We start from the raw sequence: 26,373 nt of genomic DNA, 5'->3' as shown, positions 1-26,373 counted from the left end.
CAGTTCCAGCTGAAGAAAAACAACCCCAAAGCATGATGCTGCCACCACCATGCTTCACTGTGGGTATGGTGTTCTTTTGGTGATGTGCAGTGTTGTTTTTGCGCCAAACATACCTTTTGGAATTATGGCCAAAAAGTTCAACCTTGGTTTCATCAGACCATAACACCTTTTCCCACATGCCTTTGGGAGACTTCAAATGTGTGTTTGCAAAATGTAACCGGGCATGGATATTTTTCTTTGTAAGAAAAGGCTTCCGTCTTGCCACTCTACCCCACAGCCCAGACAAATGAAGAATACGGGAGATTGTAGACACATGTACTACACAACCAGTACTTGCCAGGAATTCCTGCAGCTCCTTTAAAGTTGATGTAGGCCTCTTGGCAGCGTCCCTGACCAGTTTTCTCCTTGTCTTTTCATCAATTTTGGAGGGACATCCAGCTCTTGGTAATGTCACTGTTGCACCATATTTTCTCCACTTGATGATGACTGACTTCACTGTGTTCCATGGTATATCTAATGCCTTGGAAATTCTTTTGTACCCTTCTCCTGACTGATACCTTTTAACAATGAGATCCCTCTGATGCTTTGGAAGTTCTCTGCTGACCACGGCTTTTGCTGTAGGGTGCAACTATGAAGCAATCTGACAGATTTGGAGCGTTTTTGCAAAGAAGAGTGGGCAAATATTGCAGAGTCAAGATGTGCATTGCTGATAAACTCATACCCAAAAAGACTGAGTGCTGTAATAAAATCAAAAGGTGCTTCAACAAAATATTAGTTTAAGGGTGTGCACACTAATGCAACCACATTATTTTAGTTTTTTATTTTTACTTCCCACTGAAAAACAGATTTCAGTTTGTTTTCAATTGAGTTGTACAAGTTATAGGTCACATTAAAGGTGGCTAAAGCTCTGGAATTATTTAACTTGGTCTCGTTTTTTTACATCACAGAAACCTGGCATTTTAACAGGGGTGTGTAGACTTTTTATATCCACTGTATGTAGCTAGGGAGGACTATGTTCATGATTGAAAGAGGAGATGATGATGTATCATAAATTCAGTATGTCTATACATTCAGCTAGAGGTTTGTCAAAATGGTTGCTCTGAAAAACAAGGGAAAATCTTTCTCTTGTTGTTTCATGCTATCGTGCCCACTAGTGGCAACGCTAAGACTGCAGCTCAAGCTTGCTTCATGTTAGGAATTTCAGGTGACACACTCAAGAATACAACACATGAAATTGATTTTATGGAGCTTAAAGCATCACTTGCACAAAGTATGTTTTGGGCCAGTTGGAATAATGTCAATTTTAGAGATATTATGCTTGCTCCTTTACATGCAACTTGTTTTTTCTTAAGAGTTTATGGCATGATTTTCCTTGTTTTTGATTTATCTACAATGTTACAACAGTGAATTATCATCTTAGATGTGACCTAAAGCTCAAAAAATGAGGTGCTGTAGCACTTCAATGCAGAAGCAACTCAGTTTATACACCTCGCAAACTCTTGCTTTTTTCCTAACAAATTAAAGTATTACCTTGAAATTACCTTAAAATATTTCCTTGAATGGTCTCCAGGCCGTTGCACATTCATGTGAGCTTGCCTGACATCCACTGATACCATTTTAAAAGCTGAGTTTTTCGACTGCCTTCTGTGGATATATTTTACCTCCTGCTTCTGCACTGTGACCAGAGGATGTGGAGAAAAATAAAGGGCCTGAGGTTACTGCATATCTGAGAATGTTCCTGTACAGGGACTGGCTATTTTACCTGACCAGGTCTAATCTACAAGCAGCCGGAAAGTGAAGCACCCTGGGGAGGTGAATGATCAGCTCATCAACTCTGGATTCCCCCTGAGCACAGTACCTGTTTGTTGACTGCTTGAGGCCAGTGTGTCTACATTCAGGGGGACGCAGTAAAATAAAAAAAAAAAAAAAAAAAACAACAACAGGTTGCATGTCTGTTAATGCCTTGCTTCTGTAACAGAGAATTGTTGTAAGGCTGGAGAAGTTACTATGTCTGCATTATGCCAGTTGAAATATGGGGTTTCTCAATTACCTGCTTTGTTTAGTGTTACACATCTCTTTTCATTGATACATATAACACTGTTTACCTATCTATGGAGGAGAAATTCTAATTAATTAATGCCATTGCATTTCGTTGTGCTGTCCACTTTCAACAAAACACCAGCAACAGGAGTTGTGCACGTTCATGAACTATCCTCTCATTTTTAGGAAGACGCTCTTTGGTTTTATGATTCTGAAAAAATTTGAAGTTATGAGGGGTGCAAAGCTAATCTAGACATACCAAAGATTAAACATTAAATAACTGGAAATGAGCATGCCATGGGCTCAAAGTCATGCCAAGTTATAGAGATTCAAGGATCAAAAGGGCTGTCATGGATCAAAATCTGTCTAACAACTTCAGTCAATGTTAAATTATGACTCTCTAAGAGCTCCACTATTTAATCTCACATTATGCAAGTCTGATATTATTGGGGGTGGCTGTGGATCAGGAGGTAGAGCGGGTCATCTCCTGACCAGAAGATTAGCAGTTTGATTCCTGGCTTGTCCAGTCCATATGTCAAAGTGTCCTTGAGCAAGACACTGAACCCCCAGTTTCTCCCGGTGATGTCACCGGTGTATGAATGTGTGAGCGTTTGGGAGTGTGAATGGCCAAATAGTGTGAAAGCGCTTTGAGTGTTTATGGACATTTATTCATGCTTATGTAAAGCTACCCAAGCTGAGGGAGAAAACAAATGCTAGCTAGAAAAGACTGAAAACTCTGCTGTGCTTCTTTTGGAATTCAGCAAAACAAAGATTTATCCAACACACTGTTCATTTCCACACTACTTAGCATGAAATTTCTGTAAAACCTAAACCACAGTACATAGTAAAACACAACCCACTCAACACGTGTGACATACCTTAAGGCCATAGGGCAGGGGCTGGAACTGGAGAGAGAAAGGAGGGTCCACAATTTTACTGCACAAGAAACAGAAAGCACACAAATTATGCTTCAACCAACAACTGGCAAAAATAAAAGTCAGAAGGAAAACCAGTTATGTTGTACTACAAAACACAAAAGATCCCCTTATTCTGAACTTTGCGGTAGATCCAATGAAGATTTGACTAGTAGTAACAAAACATTAATATAACCTGAAGTCACACCTTTCAGCACTTATGCCTTAAACTTTAATATACATTCTTAAGTTTTGCTGTGACAAAGAACAACATAATGTGCATCCATATAGCTGTAAAGGCAGAATGCTGTTGGATAGTACAACCTCAGTAACGGTAAAGTGATATGCTGACCTACTCTTGGCTTCATTCTGATTTGCGCTGTATTAGGATAGGATTAAAACCTCCTCCTGAGCGGAGCAATAATCTGAAGATTACCCACTACAACCAAGAGGCAGTTACATAAGCAAGCACAGCCTCCAAAATTGCACTTTCCTTCCAAAAGGGATACTTTTACAGTCAGGTAATCTCATATTCAGTCATAAAAACTGTCTGTCTGTCTCAGAGCAGAGTGCAATAAATTTATAGCTTTTTTTTTTTTTTTTAAAGGTTAAAAAAGAGTAGGAAAAAGTACATGACCACAATCAAGTGAAATTATACTAGCATAAATGAAAGAAGAAGTGCAGAAGGCTAAAACCATATAACCGCTATCAAACTGTAGCTAAACAAAGGAAGGAAGGACAAGCCACTGAGTCACAAAGCAGCCAGACAGAAAAGTTGAGGTGTGAGAACTTCCACTTTAGTACTGTGGACAGATGGTGAGAACAGGTCAGAGTAGTCAAATCAAGTCAAAACAGAAACCTTAAATGGTCCAAATGTCATGTCAGTGTGACATAGCGTCACGTACCTTATATCACCCACCTCCAACACAGCAGAAAAAGGAAAAAAAAAAACATTTTTCTCAGACGCAATCACTCACTTCTCATGCTGACAGACCTGTGAATAACACATCTGACTTCCTGTTCCAAAGTAGCAACTCCAAAAAAACAAAAAACTGTTACCACAGAAAAACGGTAAGCCAAACCCTGTGCACATCCTCAACACTGTAGCAAAAACAGCCACACACTATGCTCCTGCTCTATGTTTAAGCACTCAAAAACATGCATTTCTCTGGCATTGCATACATATACTGTATATCTCACTACAGCTCACCAATTCTAACAAATCAAAGTTTTACTAGATCTGTGTAACTTTAATTAGTTTAAGCATTGCATATTTTGGTGTAACTGCACCACACAACCAGAGCTTAAGGTCAGGACAGCAACACTGATCTGTTTAATAGTTATCCTGACTTCATCTAGCCTGAGATTTTGCAGCAAGGATGCAAGACTGTCAGCCCCAAAGCAATCAATTTTTTGTACTTGTTTTACAGAATTTGAGGTAATTCAAAATGGAAAAACAGGCAGTAAACTAGACTAAAATGGACAAAGAAGAAAGAGTCCATATCTGGCTCCCAGTGCTTGCAATACTAAATGACAGGCCTGGCTGTTGTAATCACTACTTCTTAAGCAGAAACATTACTGGCTTCTTCCAAATACAAAAGGAAGTGCAAAAGCAAATACATTTTTGTGTGTTTCAACAGATAGTCCTCTGATCTTTATGTTGCTCTGGGCTGCATATATAGCCAGAAAAATTAGGAATTAATGTACTGCAACTGGATCTAAACATGGCAGAAACACTGACGACTCAGCTGAGGCCATCTTGAGGGCAAAGACAGGGTTGTTTCTTTGGCCAAGGCAGACCCAAACATAAGTTGTGCTCTAACCCTCTCTCCCAAAGCCAAGGCTAATGTTCCTCAGCAGGGCTCAATTATAGGTTATTTCTAGCTAAACCTTATTGCGGACTACAAGTCTTTCAACGCAATCAATGAAAAGAATGCCAAACCCATGTAAATCAGAGTAAGTACTGCTGTGCTTTAAAGTACACCACACAGGGAAGTGGAGGAAACATTTGGAAGTTAACTTGATGAAGGTCTGAGAGATGGTGACAAACCGCTATTTTCCAAAACATCACACAACCACCACTCATGAAGAAACACACACACAAAACAATCATTCTATTAATCTGACTTAAGTAGGCTACTATCAAATGCAAAGAAACTACCCACTTTAATTTCTGTCACTCTCCCAATTTGAACTATCATTTTCAATCATTTACCAAGTCATGAATATTCTCATCTTCACCGTTTCTCAGGCAGCCTTTATTGCACAATGTGAATTTCCCACAAGCAGCATGAAAGAAGACAGCACCTGCTTAAGTGCTCCATGGATACATTTTGACTTGGGTGCAATGTTCAATGCAGGGCAATCATATCATAAAGATGAATGCCAGCATACAGAGGAAGTGGTTGGTACATCAAAATATCAGAGCTGCCCATAAGGAACCAGGTGAACTGGTGAAAGGTCAAGGGGCACTGAAGCAGCTGTTGGAGAAAATTAACTAGCCATTATTTGTGCAGTTGCATGTTTCAAGCCCATGTAAAGGACACCTGGTGTTTGATTGGTTCCTTAGAACCAAGGTATATGCTAGGAACAGAAAAAAGAAAATAAATTGCAAGGGGGAAATAGATGCTAGTCTGCTGGCTGCTGGTAATATGACATGCAAAAACCTGTTGCAAATGATCACTACTGCAGAGTTCATACCACAAGACCCCCAAGCAACCACATTTTTGGATCAGATGGATTGTTAGATAAAACACCGCTTAAGAAACTGAGATGTTTCCCTACTGTATACCATTCTTGTAGTCACTACTGAAATGCTGAGTTAACAGTTAATCTTTCCAAGAGGCAGCTTAGTGAGGGGCCATCGTGTGTGTGTGTGTGTGTGTGTGTGTGTGTGTGTGTGTGTGTGTGTGTGTGTGTGTGTGTGTGTGTGTGTTATAGAGCTTGGTTTTTTTATTCCCATACACTTCAATGCCATTAATGTCTTACTGGATTAAACCAAACACACTACTTCACTGGAATTATGCCTCAGAAAACCACAGATAGATCCCTATCTGCAATATAGGGGGATTCCCTCTAGTCTGTGTGTGTACATGAGAATATATCACACATCTGCACTGCCATCAGAGGCTTATCCTGGCCAGGATGAGGAGCCCATCAGTCTGTTACAGAGACAAATGGTCTAGTACACCTGGGTTAATACAACACTGAAAAGTCAAGGGTATAAAATGCTCACTCATTGGTGCACCACTTCTTAAGAGATCACATTAGATTAACTACAGTAGCCAACTGACATTAAACTGCAGGAAAATAAACAAAAAAAAAAGGATCTGTGTTTACCCCTAATGTAAAACTGTACATAAAAAGGCTACTACAGCATATATACTGAATGACTCTGATCCAACATTTTCATAAAAATATGCACAGTTACTCAGAACATAGTCCACCCTCCTGTGGACTCATAAAAAACACAAACTTTTCTTCTGTCATTCTGTTTTCAACCAAAACACTCTGGCCAGCTCCACCTCCACCTCCAGTTACACAGCGGACTGACCAGATTCCACTCTGTCTGTATCCAAGTACCACTGCCTGGGTCTCTAAAGAAAACGAACAAATGTTTCATTGTATGTCCGATGCACTCTGCACCAAAGAATGAAGTCTTCAGAGGAATGTCAGATGCAATGCTGACAGTTCTCCAACTGTTATGCCAATGCACAAGAACCACCATACTTGGGCAAAATGGCTCAGTCCATTCAAGTGTACCTCCCACAAACAAGTGCTCTTTTATACATAGCAACAAAACGCAGCTTTACTTCAATGTCCCAGATAAATCGACTGCATTAAAAAAACATTGTTAGGTCAACCGTGTGTGTGATTATTTGGTAAGTCACTGTAGGTAAACATTCCACACAATTTTGTTAGTTTTTTTTTCTGACACGAATAGTTTTTTTTTTTACCATCAAGACGAAACTATGAACAAAAATAGAAAAACGAACGAAAGTATAACAGGGTAATGTTCACGATAGCTTATAGTTAGCAACTAGCCCGGTGTGTTGATAAGTTATTGTATTGAGCAAACTGCTAAGTTAGCTCATTTGAGCAGAAGGCTAGCAAGCAACAGAAGCAGCAGCAACTTCATTTAGCAAACCAGCCAATTGTCAACTATAAGTTAACGTTCACATGCTAACGTTAGTATGATAACACGTTAACAGCCGTGCTAATTATCTGGCAGCGATAAAACTAAGGTTAATGACAAAAGGAGTCTGAATGGTGCTCACGATTTAACTTGTAACGTTGAGGTGGCTAGGCGATGAACTCACACTAGCAGGGGGAGTATGGCCAAACTCCGTTTACGATGCTACAGCAGCCAGTTATGACACCGCAGTTGGAAAGCTAACATTAACCTCAAAGGCAAAGTTAATCACGGAACTTGACTGTAAGCCAACATTAAACACTTTAGATAGCGACCGCCGTGTCTTTAATTATTTCAGCATTCGTTAAGATGATTTTACTCACAACTTTATTTCTTCTCTCTTTGCTTGAGCTAGGACGTTAGCTTGCAGACGTTCTTTTCATTTGCCGAACAAGCTTCAACGTCTTGGCCCTCCTCCATTGGAAGGATTTGGGTAGTGGTGTGATTTTTTTTTCTGTCTGTTTCAGCGCTGAGAGAGCTTCACTGTCAGAACAGACGGCAAGCTTGTTAGTCCCGCCCCCATTAATTACGATTGGCTAGAATGGAGTACGCCTACATAAGATAGAGGTTGCTATTTCACCAAATGTGTGGCAATCCGAAGCAAGCGAGCTGTTGATTGGCTGACGTCCCTGGGGGGGGTAACATTCACATGGGTTCAGTGTTTATTTCGACCGGCGTACACCGAAACATGCACAGCTAGGCGGGTACTGGAAGGACACAAGTTATAGTGGACCAGTGACAGGTTTGGTCCACAGGTATCTTGAAGACGTGTACCAATATGTTGTGCTGGTACACTACACATAGGTAGTTTTATTAATATAAAAATTCTGTGAGCTACACTTAGACATATTACATCATTAACAGCAGACTCTTGACTTTACTCATTTACTGCATTTCAAAATTAGAGAACTCGCATCTAAAATGCCATGGTAACATTATCCCCGTTTCATATTTATAGCCTAAACAACACGCTATAAAGTCGTTGTAAGCAGGTCTTAAAGACTTCTTAAGGTTTATTTGTGTATTTGTTAACAATTATAACACCTAATGAAAAGGATCTGTCATATCATTACAAATGACTATAGCTGTTACACTGTTACAAATATGTTTACAAAGTTGGGGAGACAAAGTGTAAACACATTGATAAATATCCAATACCTAAAAAGTGATTACATATTGTATATATTTCTTATAAATACTAAATAATATATGAGTTCTGATCATGTTTTGATAGTCTCAGCCCTACCCCTGGGCCTTCCAACAGTGGGACGTGCCCAGAAAACCTCCAATGGAAGTTGCCCAGGAGACATGAAACGACAAAAACAACCTCTACTGGCTCCCTTCGACTAGCTCAGTTTAAGCAAAACAACATCTCTTACCCTAGTTATAACATTAGCACTCATGTCCACATAACTGTATGGTCTCATGGAACTGCTCAGCAAGTGCAATTGTGTGATACAATTTATCAAGAAAGTGCTCAACTTCAAAATTCTCTCACCAAAAAATTATACAAACAAGTTAGAAATCATGATGCAGAACTACATTTTAAAAGTCACACAAAATCTACGTTCTTAAAATCTATCCATTGTGATTAAAGAATTTACAACCCAGAACAAAAGTATTTGGACAAATAAACTTTAATTTCAGGCCAAGTGTTTTATTACATTAAACTTGAAAAAAAGGATACTGCATTAAAGTGCAAAGCTTCAGGTTAATTAGAGTAGCTTTACATCAATACAGAAAGAACTGTATGAGAGATATAGTAATTATTACTAACACATAATACCATAAATTTGAGAGTTCAGAAATAACTGCAAATATACTGCATATTAAGTCAAACAAAACCAGAATTAATATTTGGTGAAAAAGCCTATGCAGTCAGTGTCTGCCTGAGGTCTTCAGGCCATAGACATCAGCAGACACTTCTCTTTCACTACAGTGTCCCTCAGCTTTGCTTGTTGTAGATTCTCTCTGCCTTTAGTTTGGTCTTCAACAAGTGATTGACTCACTGAAGGATATTCTACCTCTTCACCCTGAAAAGCTCTTTGGATGATTGTTCCTGTACACCTCTGCATTTATTTTGTTGCTTCTGTCATTAGTGACATCATCAATAAATGTCAGTTTACCACTTCCATTGCCAGCCTTTACAAGCGCAAGCCATAACAGAATTGCCACCGTGTTTGACAGATAATTAAACTATATGATTTACGCTTTATCTTTTTTTCCTTTTGCTTTTATCATGCAAGAGATTCTATGCTCCTGCAAATAAAGCCAGACTTGTTCATATCAAACTGGAAACCCCAAGAAAAAAAGATCTGACAGAAAAGAGAGTAGCCCCCTCTAGTGGCACTATTGTGTATTGTTTCACATTATAAATGATACAATATTATGTGGTGTTTATAATGCAGAAATGCTGCCACCTTGGATCCACACTGACAGTCAGTCCTGCGGCATTTCTGATGAGGCTGAAAAATGAAAGGAACCTATTAACAGAGCATCCAGGTGATTTTAACATCATTATGTTAATGTAGAAATCTCTACACAGGAATAAAGGAAATAAATACTCAAATACTGTGACACATGTGGCAAAATGTGTTTTATATTGGGCAGATCTGCCATTATATAATGATTTGATATTTTACTTGTTTGTACTTGTGTTTATTTTGCATAGCACCCAGACAACTTACCTAGACTGTGCACTAACTTGTTTTTATTAGCTTCAGAGTTGTGTGCACTATATATGTTTTATAGCTATGCTAACATAGGGTCTATTTACCTCTAGCTTTTCATTTCCTCTGCAGGTGCAGTGTGAGCTGTTTTCTTACATTCTTCACACACATGGTTGCAAGATCTGATGGGATAACATTCAGTGACATATCTCAAACAATCATTCATTCCTCTTCATCTGAAGCAACAATTAAGGGACAGTTTGCACTCAGTCTGAATTGTTGGGCAATTGCTTCAAAGGAATTAGTAGTTTTGTTAGAACCTTACTGTTTATAGAGATAACAAGAGCAGAAGAACTGGTTGATAAAAACAGGTTTGACTTTTTGACACAGGGAGTGAGACAAATTTAATGTGCATTTCCATCAGCTATGTCAGTGGGAAGCTGCTGTGTGGTGTTATTACATAGGTCTATTATTTAAATTTTACTGACAAGAAGTGCTGGGGCACAAAGACCACCAGTTTTACAGCTTGATTAGGCAGGAAATTCATTAATGAATTAAATTCTTTCTTAAATTGTTTGCTCATGTCTAGGTTGATGTTTTGGCCTTTTATCAATTAGTTCTTGCCAAATGACAACATAGCTGTATAAAATGCTATGTTAGTCATTTTTCTACTAATTATTGACACAATGTGTGTACATTAGTAAGTTAAATAGCACCACGTTTCTAGATAAGCCTCTGCAGTGACAACATAACAGTCTACAAATTCAGCGTTTTCCCAACCTGCGTCCAGGACCAGGCCAGGGTCCAAATCCTGGTCCAACACTAACGCCAAGCTTCTGAAACTTGTTCTGACAAGTTCCAACATAAGATGCTTTCCCCAATGCATAACCAAGGATCCCAGCAACTGAAAATTAAAAAAAAAATAGTCAGGGACCAGTGATCACTGTGGGATTGTAAAAATACACTGTTACTTACAAACTGAAATCCAATATACCTGCTAGCTTTGGAAAGGGACCAAATCGCTTTGATGAGCTCCAAATGCCTGGACAGACATAAATCTGAATTTAATCTAATGGGATAACTAAAAAAAATTATGTTTTTATATACTGTATCTCATACAGTATGATACGAGGTAAACACACGGTTTGAATGTTTGTACTTCACCTTTGTAGATGAGACCACCTGTTACAGCCATGCTGCCCAGAGAAAGGGGAAGAGCTGAATAAAGAAATAAAACATGGTCAGACATGACTGGTCTGGAGCTGAAAAAACCCATACAGTAATAGACACATGGAGACATAACTGTAGAGAAGTTAGAGTAATGTTTGATTCATTAGGCCTACATTTTCCATACAACTTTCTTTCAAAAAACAGGTTGAATTGATTGAACTTTGACCTGTGCAGTGGTGAGACTCAATAATTCATTGACCTAATTTGAGAGAAAGCACAGGACTGATCTCTCAGGAAGTACTGTCTGTTGCCATTTGTTTATACAAGTGGTCGGTGAGAGGTCACAAGCAGGAGCTGCATGGCTGACAGTGATCAGAAAATCAGGGACAGGCCAAAGTGCTAATGCATAAAACCTGGATTTCAGTTTGTGGAATCTTAATCTTAGCTGAAACAGTGCATTCTGGCAGTATTCTGTTCTGAGTAACCTACACCTCTGCTCTGTCAGTGGCATCTGAGCTGTGTGGGTGTACATGACTGACATATCAATGAAACCCCTGTTAGTTTTGTTACATTTATTGAAGCATGTCACTTTAGGATTCACTTTAGGGTATCTGTGTACATTTGGGGGACTTCACTAGTACAAGCAGAAAGTTCTGTTCTGTGACAAAGTTACCAAAACAGTTCTGATATACAATATAAGTTTACATACACATACTGCATGTACACATCAATACACATACAGTACATAGGCCTATACCTAAACACGATGCGTGCATTTATAGATAGTATGTGTGCATGTGTAGATACATAAAAAGGACACGGACAAGCAGTGATATCCATAAGCACACCAACATCCTAAAAACCATCACAGTAAGCCAACCTGAGGCATGGTGTCAGAATTACAAAAAAAACACAGTCTCCCTTTGTAGAATTCTGATCACAGAGAGGAGTAGCCATTTGACATGGAGGGCCTCCTACTGGAGTTTCTGAGATGCCAGATTCTTAACTGTGTTTTTGAGAAGCATCAATTCAGTCTCTCTTGTATCCCCTGCTAGGAAAGCATTAAGTCATAGTGATCAGTGTGATCAATGACACCCTAAAAACATTATATTTGTATTCACTAAATTGGCTTTTTTTAGGAGCAGTTAGGCTATTCAATGTGCTGCTCTGTGTTCTTGAGACCATTTTATGACTATTCTTCCAGGTAGTGCAAAAGTCTGCTGTAGTGGGAGCAGTGGGGTAGGGCTCACCTCGCATGCTGACATTCTTCTTTTCAGATTCAGTATGTGGCCCCCAATAATATGATCTCCTAGTAGTGTGTGCACATAAAACAGTCTCAAGAACACAGAGCGTGTCCTGTGTTTTTTGTTCCCAAGTTGCTGCAATGGCTAAAGAAAGGTAAATGGTAAAAGTATTCACCTCTGTACCAGAAGCTTTCTTCCTGGCATTCTTTCCAGACCTTTCTCACATCATCTCTCTGAATGTTAGGATCACTCAGGGGGCACTGTAAAGATGCACAATTAAGTTAGGTGTCACATGTGGCCTGTTATGGGTCACTGGGGCCATTTGTTGTGTTAGATATTTTTAGTCAGATAGATAGTTAATGTATTAGAAATGTTTAGTGGAGATAGGATGTCTAGTTAGACTGTTAAATGCTTAGTCATGCTTATGAGTTTCTACAGGGTACATCTGGTCAAGGATAACTAGAGAGAAGAGTTGATGACTGTCAGCAGACAGGGTGTTAATATTATTATAATGACGTGTATAACTGTAGCCTTAGCCATAATATGTTCTTATGTTTAAGACACGACATGTGGGCTAGCCCAACCGAGGGGATATAATGTATAGGCCTGGTGGGTTCAGGGTCTTTCATCTTACATCTGCCTGCGAGCAATTTGGAGGTGCAAGATATCTGAGCGTGTAATGTTAATTTTACCTGTGATCCTTTGAATAAATCAGCACTGTTTTGAAGTTACTTGGACTGTCTCGTCTCTCAGAGTTAGCAATGGTAGCAAGGACTGGGTCCTACAGTTGCCTCTCACCTTAAACCCCCATTTCAATGCAGCTGGACCAGTAGCAGCAGCTGTCTCCACTGTTATAGTGTCTCCAGATTTTTCAGAACTCATGGTAAAGGAGCTTCCAGCAATCTTCTCGGGACCCTTAGCCTACTTTGCAGCGTTCTCAAATGCGTACACTTATCCTCTCAGTGGTTTAAATAAAACCAGCGATCTACCCCCTTCTTCTTCTACTTCTTCTACTTCTTCTACTTCTTCTTCTTCTTCTTCTGTAGAAATCGGGCTAACACACGGAAGTATGGCGGCCCTACTCCTTCTTCGTTGGGCTTTTACGGCAGTACTAATGGTGCTTTACTGCCACCTTCTGTCTGTAGTTGTCGTCTCTGTCTCTTCCTCTATAATCGATTATTTGTCCCGTTGCCATCACTACATGCAGAAACCCTCTGCCCTCCCCACGACTTACATATTCTAAAATATTTTTTAAAGCGGTCTGTGACCATCCCAACCTCTTTAGTAATCTCCACCGTGTATTTCCTGCATGGGATTTCCCCCCTTTTTTAAAATACGTTTTATTAAAAATATACATACAAACAAGGCAATATAACATTTTGCCAATATGGTGGGCTAACAGGGTTTAACGGGGTTTCAGAGGAAACAGTAACAAGCAATAATATGAGAGAAAAAGCTATGTTAAGAATACCAGGAGAACATAACTTTCCTGCATGAGATGATGACATGTTGCAAAGTTTCTTTACTCCCCACCTACTTTATCACTGGGATAGGTTGCACCATGGGCAATGACTTCTGTACTGGCACATATTCATTCTCATTCACTGTCTTGCTCAGACATTATAACAAGATTACTCTTGTTCTTCAGTTACAGAACAAGCTCTTACTATTCAGCAAATCCACTATTCATTTTAGTACTGACTATTCTTATTTTCTTGAAGCACAAATTCTGAAGAATTGCCCAATACAGTAAATGCAGGGTCAAGCCAGTATCAGTCTCATCTTAAGCCCAGCCAACATACACTACTTTGAACAGAACTAACAAAACAGAATAGAACAAATAGAAAAACATATTTTTCATGAGAATAAAATTGCTAGATCATGCCAATCACAAGCCTCACTGCATAAGGCATTTATGCAGCTGGTGTAGAGAAACAAACTAAAAATTAAAATAAAATGCTTGTGACACTATCCATTCAGAATAAATTGTCAGAGGTGGAAGATGTATTTAGATGCTTAAGTAAAAGTAACATACTACAATGTAAAATAGGCTCCACCAGTACAAGTAAATGTTCTGCATTCAAGATTTTACTTAATTATCACCATAATGTTGTAGGCTTAGGCAAAGCTATTGAAAACTATTTTAGATAGTTAACTCTATATAGATATATTTATTTGTATTAAAAAGTGCTTTGCATTAAAAAAAAAAAACTAGTAGCCAGCTGGCAGATAAATGTAGTGGGGCAGAATGTAATTAATACATTTGTCTCTAAAATGTATTGATGGGCATAAAGTTGAAACAGGAAATATCAAGTAAAGTAGGCAACCTCATAATTGTATTTCAGGCTGTACTTAGGTGTCACCACTGTAAAGTATTGCCACTGCAAAAGCAAAGCACTACCCTTGTGGACACCAACAACAGAAGTAGTGGTATTAATACATTCAGCAGACAGCCTTTGCAGCGGAGTAGGTCTACCCAGCACTCAGTTTGCAAAGCTACACATTTAAGGCAGGGCCCTCTATAAATTTACTGAAAATGGTGGCATTCAGACTGGTCAACTTGTGTTACCTACTCTCAGTCAAATATTCAATTTACTAGCTAACTAGAAAATTGCATTTTCTGAAGAAAATGCATATGGATGCTAAGTGCTGAAAAATCACCCTGAAAATGCTGAATATTTTGACACCTGAATGCTTTTACTAGCTGAAAGTATACTGAAGTTGGAATTTCCCCATTTATTTAAATGGGGTAAGATTTTCAAAATAAAGCTAAATATTTTAAAAGTATGAAGTTTAGAAAAATTATGAAGAGAAGCATGAATGTCATTCAGGAGCTGAACATTTTGATAGCTGAAATTATGCTGAAGTAGAATTTTCCCATTCATTTGAATGGGGCAAGTGTTTCAAAATAAAGCTAAATATTTCAAAAGTATGAAGTTTAGAAAACTTCCGAAGAGAAGCATGAATGTCCTTGAAGAGCTGAACATTTTGATAGCTGAAATAGCTGAAAGTAGGCCGAAGTAGAATTTTCCCATTCATTTGAATGGGGCAAGATTTTCAAAATAAAGCTAAATATTTCAAAAGTATGACGTTCACAAAAGTTCTGCATAGTAGCATGAATGTCCTTAAGGAGCTGAACATTTTAATAGCTGAAATTATGCTGAATTAGAATTTTCCCATTCATTTGAATGGAGCAAGATTTTCAAAATAAAGCTAAATATTTCAAAAGTACGAAGTTTAGAAAATGTCTGAAGAGAAGCATGAATGTCCTTGAAGAGCTGAACATTTTAATAGCTGAAAGTATGCAAAAGTAAAAATTTCCCCATTCATTTGAATGGGGCAAGGTTTTCAAAATAAAGCTATATACTTCAAAAGTATGAAGATTACAAAAGTTCTGAATAGAAGCATGAATGTCTTTAAAGACCTGAACAGTCTGATACCTGAAATAGCTGAAAGAATGATGAAGTAGAATTTGCCCATTCATTTGAATGGGGCAATTTTTTTCAAAATAAAGCTAAATATTTTACAAGTATGAAGTTTAGAATACTTCTGAAGAGAAGCATGAATGTCCTTGAAGAGCTGAACATTTTGATAGCTGAAAGAGCTGAAAGTATCCTGAAGTAAAATTTTCAAAATTCATTTGAATGGAGTAAGATTTTCAAAATAAAGCTAAATATTTTAAAAGTATGAAGTTCAAAAAAATTCTGAAGAGAAGCATGAATGTCCTTGAAGAGATGAACATTTTAATAGCTGAAATTATGCTGAAGTAGAATTTTCCCATTCATTTGAATGGAGCAAGATTTTCAAAATAAAGCTAAATATTTCAAAAGTATGAAGTTCAAAAAAATTCTGAAGAGAAGCATGAATGTCCTTGAAGAGATGAACATTTTAATAGCTGAAATTATGCTGAAGTAGAATTTTCCCATTCATTTGAATGGAGCAAGATTTTCAAAATAAAGCTAAATATTTCAAAAGTATGAAGTTTAGAAAACTGTCCTTGAAGAGCTGAATATTTTAATGATATAGCTGAAAGAATGCTGAAGTATAATTTCCCCATTCATTTGAATGGGGCAAGATTTTCAGAATAAAGCTAAATATTTCAAAAGTATGGAGTTCAGAAATATTCTGAATAGAAGCATGAATGTCCTTGAAGAGTTCGACATTTTGATACCTAAAATTATGCTGAAGTAAAATTCCCCATTCATTTGAATGGAGTAAGTTTGTCAAAATAAAGCTTAATATTTTTAAAGTATGAAGTTCATATTATGTTAAATTCCCAGCAAATGCTAACACTAACATTCAACAACCATTTTTAAAAACAAATTTATTTGCAAAACCCACTTATGAAGTTTTCACAAACATGTCTTTATTAGTATATCTTTTATAGTTTGCTGTTATTCAACAAAGCATCATGGTCTTTTAAAACTAATAAACACTACACTAAGAATTACAAGCAGTTAATTGCTTGTTTATAAATCAAAGTTTTATAATGAATTTAACTTTTACAGTGTGATTTTTATACACACCCCAGCATGAATGTCCTTGAAGAGCTGAACATTTTGATACCTGAAATTATGCAGAAGTACAATTTCCCCGTTCATTTCAATGGAGCAAGATTTTCAAAATACAGATAGCTGAAATTATGCTGAAGTAGAATTTTCCCATTCATTTGAATGGAGCAAGATTTTCAAAATAAAGCTAAATATTTCAAAAGTATGAAGTTCAAAAAAATTCTGAAGAGAAGCATGAATGTCCTTGAAGAGATGAACATTTTAATAGCTGAAATTATGCTGAAGTAGAATTTTCCCATTCATTTGAATGGAGCAAGATTTTCAAAATAAAGCTAAATATTTCAAAAGTATGAAGTTCAAAAAAATTCTGAAGAGAAGCATGAATGTCCTTGAAGAGATGAACATTTTAATAGCTGAAATTATGCTGAAGTAGAATTTTCCCATTCATTTGAATGGAGCAAGATTTTCAAAATAAAGCTAAATATTTCAAAAGTATGAAGTTCAAAAAAATTCTGAAGAGAAGCATGAATGTCCTTGAAGAGATGAACATTTTAATAGCTGAAATTATGCTGAAGTAGAATTTTCCCATTCATTTGAATGGAGCAAGATTTTCAAAATAAAGCTAAATATTTCAAAAGTATGAAGTTCAAAAAAATTCTGAAGAGAAGCATGAATGTCCTTGAAGAGATGAACATTTTAATAGCTGAAATTATGCTGAAGTAGAATTTTCCCATTCATTTGAATGGAGCAAGATTTTCAAAATAAAGCTAAATATTTCAAAAGTATGAAGTTCAAAAAAATTCTGAAGAGAAGCATGAATGTCCTTGAAGAGATGAACATTTTAATAGCTGAAATTATGCTGAAGTAGAATTTTCCCATTCATTTGAATGGAGCAAGATTTTCAAAATAAAGCTAAATATTTCAAAAGTATGAAGTTTAGAAAACTGTCCTTGAAGAGCTGAATATTTTAATGATATAGCTGAAAGAGAAGTAGAATATTCCCATTCATTTGAATGGGGCAAAACTTTCAAAATAAAGCTAAATATTTCAAAAGTATTAAGTTTAGAAAAATCCTGAAGAGAAGCATGAATGTCATTGAAGAGCTGAACATTTTGATACCTGAAATAGCTGAAAGTATGCTGAAGTAGAATTTTTCCATTCATTTGAATGGGCAAAAATTTGCTGAAAGAAGCTAAATAGTTTAAAAAGTATAAAAGTTATAAAAACGTTGTATACAAGCATAAATGTCATTAAAAAATTGAACATGTTGATACCTGAATGTTTTTCATAGCTGAAAGTAGCCTGAAAAAATTAAGTGCCAAAAAACGGATGGAAGAAACCAGAATAATAACTAGAGAAATGCATTTCCTGCCGAAAATGCGTGTGGATGCGAACTGCTGAAAGATCGCCCTGGATATGCCGAAGACTTTGACACCTGAATGGTTTCGCTAGCTGAAAGCATGCTGAAGTAGAATTTCCCCATTCTTTTGAATGGTGCAAACCTTTCACAATAAAGCTACATATTGAAGAAATATGGAGTTTAGAAAGGTTCTGAATAGAAGCATGAATGTTCTTGAAGAGCTGAACATTTTAACAGCTGAAAGTATTCTGAGCTAGAATTTCCCCATTCATTTGAATGGTGCAAAACTTTCAAAATAAAGCTACATATGCTGAAAGACACTAAATAGTTTAAAAAGTATAAAGGTTAGAAACAAGAAAAATAATAGTATAAATGTCCTTAAAAAGTTGAACATGTTGATACCTGAACGGTTTTCATAGCTGAAAGTATGCTGAAAAAATTAAGTGCCAAAAAACAGATGGAAGAAACCAGAATAATTGTAAGAAAACTGCATTTCCTGCCGAAAATGCGTGTGGATGCGAATTGCTGAAAGATCGCCCTGGATATGCCGAAGACTTTGACACCTGAATGGTTTTGCTAGCTGAAAGTATGCTGAAGTAGAATTTCCCCATTCTTTTGAATGGTGCAAACCTTTCACAATAAAGCTACATATTGAAGAAATATGGAGTTTAGAAAGGTTCTGAATAGAAGCATGAATGCTGATTCAGCATCCATACAACTAGTGGAGCAGTTCTAGAGAATCACAATTTATCTTAGTGTTACAGGAAAAAAAAACCCTAACCCAACAAAGTAGCAACACACTGTATATATCCGTCCGTTTTGCCCCATAATTAGCGCCTCCAGTCACCTGACAAGCACGGCTACTAGACTTGACACAGGAACTGAAGCATTATAGGAGACAGGGCCTCCACTATTTATTTTTTTTTTTGAACATCATATTTACAAACATACAATTGCCTACAGAACCCATTAAGAACTGAGCAACAAATCACACACCTTAATAACGGAACAGAACAAAGTGACAGGGCCTCTACTAACGTCCCACATTTCAACTAACCTCGTGTCCACGCGTGGACAGACAACAGTTGCGCAGTTGATTTCTACAGAGTATTCATAAAACGAGACATAATTGACATTTCCAAACGCACGCGAACCACCGCCGCCTGCCCAGGGTGATTAATAATAAACGCACCCAAACAGTGACTTCACGGGAGGTCAAGTTATGACAAAATTGACCAATCAGATTCCATCATGGGAAAACGTCAGGCTTGCACGAGGAAATTCTGGTGATTGACGTGCACATAAAACTCTCTAGCCCAATACATCACAGGGTAGCGCAACCTGTTTAGGAACTCTGACCAACCATATTTGTGCAAAGACAGGGGTCTACGTCTGCTTTTACTCATTCTCCTGACATGACGTCCTGCATAGCCAATTGTCAGCGACAAAGGCGGAGCGCGCACGGGCTGATTTTCAATCATACTCCGCGGGCGGGGTTTACGTGGACAAGGCCCGCCTATTGGCCGGTCTGCGGACTTCCCACAGACAGTTGTATGTTTCATAAAAATGCACTCTGATGCGGCAAGTAAGTATTAACGTTATAGAGGCTTTCTTCAGCTATCTGTGACCCTTCATTGATACTGCAATTTGTCGAAGAGAAGCAAACTGACGTTTTATGTTTTTGCATCTAAATTTAGTTCGCGGTTCTGTAGGATGTGATGAGGACGCATGAATTCCGTGCTGTATGCTGGTCTCTTTGTATTTGCTAGTGCTGTTTTGGGCGATAACAAAGGAAGGATAGCTAGTGTATTTTCAAATGTTTTAGACATGCAAAAGATTACTTTTGACACGGCTGTTTCCCCGGAGTTATATATTTTGTCTAACATTAGCCGTGGCCAGTTGAATGCAGCCGACGTTAATTAAATTGTGAGGGCTTTTGGTGCTAATCGATGCGATGTGATCTTTGTTTTCATCACTGAGGAAGTACTATGCATTTCAACTCAGGCTTGGGGTAAACGTAATGCCTCTGTGATTCAGTCAATTTTCTGGCCGACTGCGGACTATTACAGAGAATGAAAATTGTGACGCAGTTGTGTAAAATATCTTTCTTTGACTGCTGCAGCAGCGCTGTGGGGTCTTGCGGGGGCCTACATCAGCTGCTGCAAAACGTCTGCGCAATGCTTATGTGCCAGCAGCCACATAATATTAGATTTTTTTTAACAATGTAAAATGCATTCAGGCAGTTGAGGGAAATGTTGGGGGTAGAGGGGTCTGAAAGAAATAGTTGCTTTGTTAAGGCTTGGGAATTGTAGTTTTGTATCCCAAGAAGAGCTATGGATTCAATAGCCTCTTCGAAGGAAATGGACTACAACGCCCATACGCACAACTCTCCAGATACTTTGTAAACTCTATGCAAGTTGCGCGTCTGCACTGCTATTTTAGGTATGCAGCTAGTGCTATCTGCTCGGCAGTTTGCTGGTTTGTCTAGTTATGGCCTCTAAAAAGAAATGTAAACAGTCGCTAATGTAATGACAGCTTTTGATCGGAGATGCACCGATGACATTTGGCGACAAGGTACCACGCTTGATCAAATATTTTCGACCTTGTATGTCTTTCGAGGAATTGAGAGTCACCACCTCCTTGATGTGAGATATTTCCCAGTTAAAAATCCGACGAAAGTCATTTGAGCACGGTAGAGTATTGACTATGGATAAAAAAAATATACATGGAATATAAGGCAGTGGCTCTGTTGGTGCTATAATGATGTCACACTTTTGTATCTTGTGCTGTGCTTCTAAGTTTGATTTTGTAGCAGGCGGTTGTGTGTTATGTTTTGATTTGAACTTTTGATGTTATTAATATTTTTGTGGAAACAGATTTTCAGCTGAATTCCCACTTGACTACACTGGCCAGCATCCATAAGATCCACCACACATTGCATAGGCTGGTAATTACATATTAGAAGCTGATTTATTATTTATATATATATTTTGTTTTTATGTGTGAGTGTGCACCATATGTGTCCCACTCACAAGCAGGCGGGAATTTTTATGTATCTGTTTTGACAGAACTTGACAGAAGACGTTGGACAGGATACCCACCCCTCAGGTAATACTTCAGCTGATTCTTGGGGGTCTCATTCTTAGCTTAAAGCACTGTTACCACTGTCATGCAGCAAGCTGCTGCCAAAGCGTTGTGTCTGTCTGAACTGGACTGAGGGTACAAAAAGATGCACCACCATCTGTCTGTTGCTTATATTGTAAGTAACCCCTTTTCAGTTAGTCTTCCTCTCGCTTCCCTAGCTTGTTGCTCTAGAGCCATGCCTCCTAGGAAAAAGAGGAGACCATCAGCTGGAGATGACATGTCAGCTAAGAAGAGTCGTCAGGACAGGTGTGACACAAAAAAAAAAAAAAAAAGAAAAAAAAAAGACAACTTCAGTAGCATACTAGTATTACTCATTGTCAATATGTTATGCAAGAATGTCTGACTACTGCAGCTTATTAAAAAGGAATATTTATATTAAAGACTGTTTTGCTGAGCTTGTTACTAAAACTAACTTTTTATCGGCAGTGTTTTCAGAAAACACGAAACATCACAGATCCGTGAGGAGGAGACATTTTCCAGTAAAAGATGCTTGGAGTGGTTCTATGAATATGCTGGTGGGATATTATATACTGAAGTACAGCAGCAGCAATCATTCCCCTCCCAACATTACACAGTCTACATTTATTCACATCTAGCCACTGATCAGTGGCTTAGGTTTTTAGCCCCAGATGTGAAATTGATGCTGTACGTGGCCTCACACTTGTCTGTCCAAAATAGGCTGTGATGATGTGGTGGGTCCAGAAGGCATGGAGAAGTTCTGTGAAGACATCGGCGTAGAGCCGGAGAATGTAAGCAGATTTTTGCGTTTTGGATATTTAGACAAGCCTTATAGTTTGGTCTTAGTTTGCTTGTTTACTGTTCTTCTCCTTCTGGCTTAGACTAAGAAAGTAATAATCATACAATTATTTTACATGGTGCTTTTCAAGATACTACAAGATACTCAAAGGTACTTTACACTGAACAAAAATAAATTATTTAATAAGATTAGATAAAAATCCTGAATGCAACTGTAAAAGCAGAAGAAATTTTAAAACAACCATTTAGCTATGGAAAGATGTGATGGGCATTTCTGATCCTTTTTGATGTTTTGTAGTATTAACCTATTTTAAAAAGTTAGTCATCAACAAAAATGTGCATCCCATGTTTCACTTCATGGGCACTATTTAAACTCAGTCTTTGATTTGATGATTATTAGAGTCAGTTGTTTTCTGTGTCAGTGCAGTTGATAGGCTCCTAAAGGTTGTTGTTGGTGCCCAGGTGGTGATGCTGGTTCTTGCTTGGAAGCTGGACGCCCAAAGTATGGGGTATTTCACTCTCCAGGAGTGGCTGAGAGGCATGGGCTCACTGCAGTACGTCAGTTACCAACATTTTCTCTTTTATCATGCTGTTTTCAACCTTGTTATCTTGCTCTAGTTTTTCTATCATGTTTTTTTAGAGTACCCTAAATTCGTAGCAGAACTTGCAGTGGAGGGGGGAGTATGTCTGAAACTCTGTTCTGCTGTTGTCAGGTGCGACTCTACAGAAAGGCTGAGGAACTCGCTCGACTACCTGAGATCCGTTCTAAACGACAGCACCAGTTTTAAGCTAATTTATAGATATGCCTTTGATTTTGCTCGGGTGAGTCAAGCAGTGTTTTCTGCAAGGAAGCTCACATACACAGCATTGCTAAGACAAGGATAGTTAAATACTGAAATTCCCATAGGAAACTGTTGCTAGCCAAATATGTCTGTTTGAAATTCTTGTGCAGACCAACCTTGATGTTTTGGGGTAGGACATGTCCCAGTTTCACTTGGGTTGGGAAACCACTTATCAATTGTGTAGCCTATTTTCACTTGACCCAACTTTTCATTCCTGTACAATTCAAATAAATTGATTTGATTTGATTTGATTTATTCTTTCAAGCATGTAAAGACAGTTGATATGTCAACACATAATTTTATACATATCCAACAAATGCTAATCCAATATCAATGTGCTTATACCTAGTACATGCTTGGATGGAGTAGGAAGAAGTCAGACTTATCCAGTCCTACCCCATGACATCATCTTACCATCATTGGTTTGCAAGCAGTATCTCTACATAACTAATTCTCTTCTACACCACACAAGTAATATACTAAAAAATTATGACAGTGTTAACATTCATACATAATTACATTCTTAAATGTACACCACACAAGTAATATACTAAAGAATTATTACAGAGTGTTAACAATCATACACCACCAACCTAGAATGAATGAAAACATGATAACAGTAACAGAGGTAGGTTATCGAATTCAGTCTGTGTACAGCATGGGACTAATATTGTTGATAATGATGTTATTAACCTGCTTTGTTTAAACTGGTTGATATTTAGTGTTGATTTCATGAAGTCTTGGTTGTTTTGATTGGACAGGAAAAGGATCAGAGGAGTTTGGACTTGAACACAGCCAAGTGTATGCTGGGACTTCTTCTGGGGAAAACATGGCCTCTGTTCCCTGTGTTTAATCAGTTTCTAGAGGTAGGTGTCATGTTTAGATATTGTCTCTGCAACAGTTTACCATATCAAAGATGTCACATATAGTAGTTGTATACAAGACTGTGTAAAGTCCAGTTTGACCTTGAATACAGTTGTTGTAGCTAAAAGGCTGTGGTGCTGTATTAATGTAAGGCATTCATGTATTATTCCTCAGCAATCCAAGTACAAAGTCATCAACAAAGACCAATGGTGCAATGTTTTAGAGTTCAGCCGCACAATCAACCTGGACCTAAGTAACTATGATGAGGATGGTGCCTGTGAGTGAACACATATCTTTATGGAAATGTGTGAGTGTTACATAAATCACCTTCTAATCTGTTATAATCTTTGTCTTATCCTCTTATCAGGGCCAGTGTTGTTGGATGAGTTTGTGGAATGGTACAAGGAAAGACAGATGTCATAACTGCAGGGCAAAATGGAGAAAATGCAACTGTGACAACAACAACTATGAGAATCAACAACCAATAAGTAAACAATACAAAAATGGTAAAGCAGTGACAGTAGGTGCTTCCTGGTAAAGAAGGGGGTTCAGGCTGTGGGTGGGCTAGGGTGGGGGCGCTGGGTTTGCAGCCTGGGTGCATGCTGCCCAGAGCGCAGAGGCAGAGAGCTGTCATTGTGGAGTTATGTTCCCCAACCGAAGTTTCATAGTGGACAAGCTTGCAGCAATCCCCAGTGGCATTGCTCTCTCACTGTGACATGTCATATTGCTGTCTGTGTTAGGATAATGTGGTATCATACATGAATGATGGAAGCAAGGTGGTATTGTGTGGAGAACCACCCCTCACCCCTTATCTTCAGCACAGAGAAACCAGCAGAAGTGACCGTTCATGCATTGTGTCTAAGTCTTAAACACAGTCACTTTGACCTGGACACACATTATATATTATAGATCTGTGCAATGAACTTGAACTTGAGCTTTCTGGACACGTGGCACTAACTATTATTTGTCATATTTTGGGTTGGATAAGAGTTCTTCAAGAAGCACACTGTGTCAAATGATGGCTGCAGGTTCCTCATGCCTGTGCTGTTTACTGTTGATTTGTGCTAGTTTTTGCTCCCTCCTGCTGTTTTCCTCCAGCTAATGCTAACAGTGTGTTACCCCTCTGCTAAGGTTTCAGACCTCATAACATCAAACAAATCAGCCATGCTGCTCACTAACTCTTATTAAAGTTCAGCAGTGAGCCACTAGTGCTCTGATCAGCATTTATTGGTCTGATGACAAATTTATGTATCTACATTGTGTAGGTAAGAGTATTATTGTGCCTCAAACCATGGAAGTCACTTTGTACACACATACCAACAAACCCAAATGTATACAGTAGACACATGTGAGAATACATACAACACACACATGCTTGTGCACACACAGACACACTGAGTGGTCAGGGATTATTTCAGGATGAATTCAGACTGTTGGGGCTGTGTTATAAGTTGACATAGAGCTAGTTGGTGTCCATTATGTCTTTGATATGTGGCATCTGTTTTGTCTTCCTTAGTCCAATGATAATTTCAGGTCTTAGTAGTAGCATCTCTCCCAACACTGAATGTGTTAATGTACGTAGAGTGGAAGACCAGTGACCCTCTTGAAACAAGGTCCTTTAGGCTTGAGTAGTAAAGTAGGTTTGCTGAAAGCAGTGCTTTGTACCAGTCCAACAGGTTCTAATCAAAACAATGGACACTGACAGTTTGGAACTCTGTGATGATGCTATGCTCTTCTTTTTTCCTAGTATACGGTTCTTGTAACGCGTATAAATTTTTGTCTTTGGCTGTGGTGTGATGCTGAATTGTCAGAAGATTTAATATTTGCATGCATGCTCCAACAGAACCTTTTGTGAATGGATGAGATTTCTGAAAACGTTTTTCAAGCGTTTTTGTTTTGTACAGAAATTTGTGCAAGTGTTTTGTGCTTAATTTGACATTCACGATCATGTTACCTTAATTCTGATGTACAACATGATTGTGTATATTAAGAGCTGGAACACACCTGTAACCTCATGGTGGAACATGAGTTCCCTCCTGCATTTATTTCATCCTATACATACAAAGCTTTAGGTAGCTGAAGCCAGTATGCAGGATCTTATTTGATTTATTTGAGGTGCACCTGAGTTGTTTTGCAACTTTTGCACCACTCTGTCACAATACACATAAACTACACATTGAAATTTGGTGTGAAGATAATATACATGATCCTGTGTCACTGAAATCCACTGCGAAAGCCTCTATTGTCATTACAACATCAGCATAAAATCTAGGATCGAGGTAGTTGCTGGATTTCTTGCTAAACACTGTGTAGTTTTTTTTTGTTTGTTTGTTTGTTTTCTCCCATGACAGTGCAGGAGGATGAACAGCCTTGTCCCAACTGTATATATGTATGTAAACAATGTAAGTGTCTATATGTCTGTTTTCACTATAACCTATGTCTAAATGCATAAATAAAAGGGTTTATTAACTTACTGGCTTATATTTGGACTCTTTAGTTTATAGTTTGTCCATAATAAGAAAACATTAAATACCTTTTACTGTCAGTAACATTGTCATTATTTAGATGTTTTCTACAAATGAAAACTTTGCATTACATTAATCAGACATGGACTTTTATTATCTCTTAATAAGTGTATTAATAATACAAGACCATTGGTGATACTGG

At 38.0% G+C, this 26,373-nt stretch overlaps 2 protein-coding genes and 1 long non-coding RNA gene across 10 annotated transcripts in view; 1 reads left to right on the top strand and 2 right to left on the bottom strand.

Moving 5' to 3' along the window:
- LOC109962060 (uncharacterized) overlaps nucleotides 1–7,678 on the bottom strand; it is a 27,984-nt gene extending 20,306 nt beyond the window's left edge. Inside the window, exons 1-2 of the long non-coding RNA XR_002275205.1 lie at nucleotides 7,470–7,678; nucleotides 2,919–2,976 (exon numbers count right to left, since the gene is read on the bottom strand). This is a non-coding gene — a long non-coding RNA (uncharacterized LOC109962060). The remainder of the gene's footprint in view (nucleotides 1–2,918; nucleotides 2,977–7,469) is intronic.
- Nucleotides 7,679–8,784: 1,106 nt separating this feature from the next.
- On the bottom strand, nucleotides 8,785–13,318 carry ociad2 (OCIA domain containing 2). 2 transcript variants are annotated; one of them, XM_020603333.1, is made up of 7 exons: nucleotides 13,028–13,271; nucleotides 12,405–12,489; nucleotides 10,980–11,033; nucleotides 10,810–10,857; nucleotides 10,596–10,719; nucleotides 9,923–9,997; nucleotides 9,521–9,611 (listed from the first exon to the last, which is right to left on the bottom strand). In XM_020603333.1, the coding sequence occupies exons 1-6, from the start codon at nucleotides 13,109–13,111 to the stop codon at nucleotides 9,925–9,927; spliced, it is 468 nt and encodes a 155-aa protein (XP_020458989.1). In that variant the 5' UTR covers nucleotides 13,112–13,271; the 3' UTR covers nucleotides 9,521–9,611; nucleotides 9,923–9,924. The 2 variants fall into 2 exon arrangements, with proteins under 2 accessions (XP_020458988.1, XP_020458989.1); XM_020603332.1 differs by lacking the exon at nucleotides 9,923–9,997 and having other exon boundaries at nucleotides 8,785–9,611; nucleotides 13,028–13,318.
- A 6,264-nt stretch (nucleotides 13,319–19,582) lies between these two features.
- On the top strand, nucleotides 19,583–26,179 carry dcun1d4 (DCN1, defective in cullin neddylation 1, domain containing 4 (S. cerevisiae)). Of its 7 annotated transcripts, none has more exons than XM_020603542.1 (11): nucleotides 19,583–19,685; nucleotides 20,977–21,047; nucleotides 21,169–21,208; nucleotides 21,403–21,490; nucleotides 21,671–21,759; nucleotides 21,923–21,993; nucleotides 22,463–22,554; nucleotides 22,714–22,822; nucleotides 23,604–23,708; nucleotides 23,881–23,983; nucleotides 24,074–26,179. In XM_020603542.1, the coding sequence occupies exons 1-11, from the start codon at nucleotides 19,667–19,669 to the stop codon at nucleotides 24,127–24,129; spliced, it is 843 nt and encodes a 280-aa protein (XP_020459198.1). In that variant the 5' UTR covers nucleotides 19,583–19,666; the 3' UTR covers nucleotides 24,130–26,179. The 7 variants fall into 7 exon arrangements, with proteins under 7 accessions (XP_020459198.1, XP_020459199.1, XP_020459203.1 ...); XM_020603547.1 differs by lacking the exon at nucleotides 19,583–19,685 and adding an exon at nucleotides 19,693–19,842; XM_020603548.1 differs by lacking the exon at nucleotides 19,583–19,685 and adding an exon at nucleotides 19,849–20,111.
- The last annotated feature ends 194 nt before the right edge of the window (nucleotides 26,180–26,373 follow it).

Source organism: Monopterus albus, unplaced genomic scaffold (assembly GCF_001952655.1).
Source record: "Monopterus albus unplaced genomic scaffold, M_albus_1.0 scaffold61.1, whole genome shotgun sequence".
In the NCBI taxonomy this organism is placed as follows: domain Eukaryota; kingdom Metazoa; phylum Chordata; class Actinopteri; order Synbranchiformes; family Synbranchidae; genus Monopterus; species Monopterus albus.
Note: the sequence above shows the minus strand (reverse complement) of the source record. Positions and strands in the feature narration are given on the sequence as shown.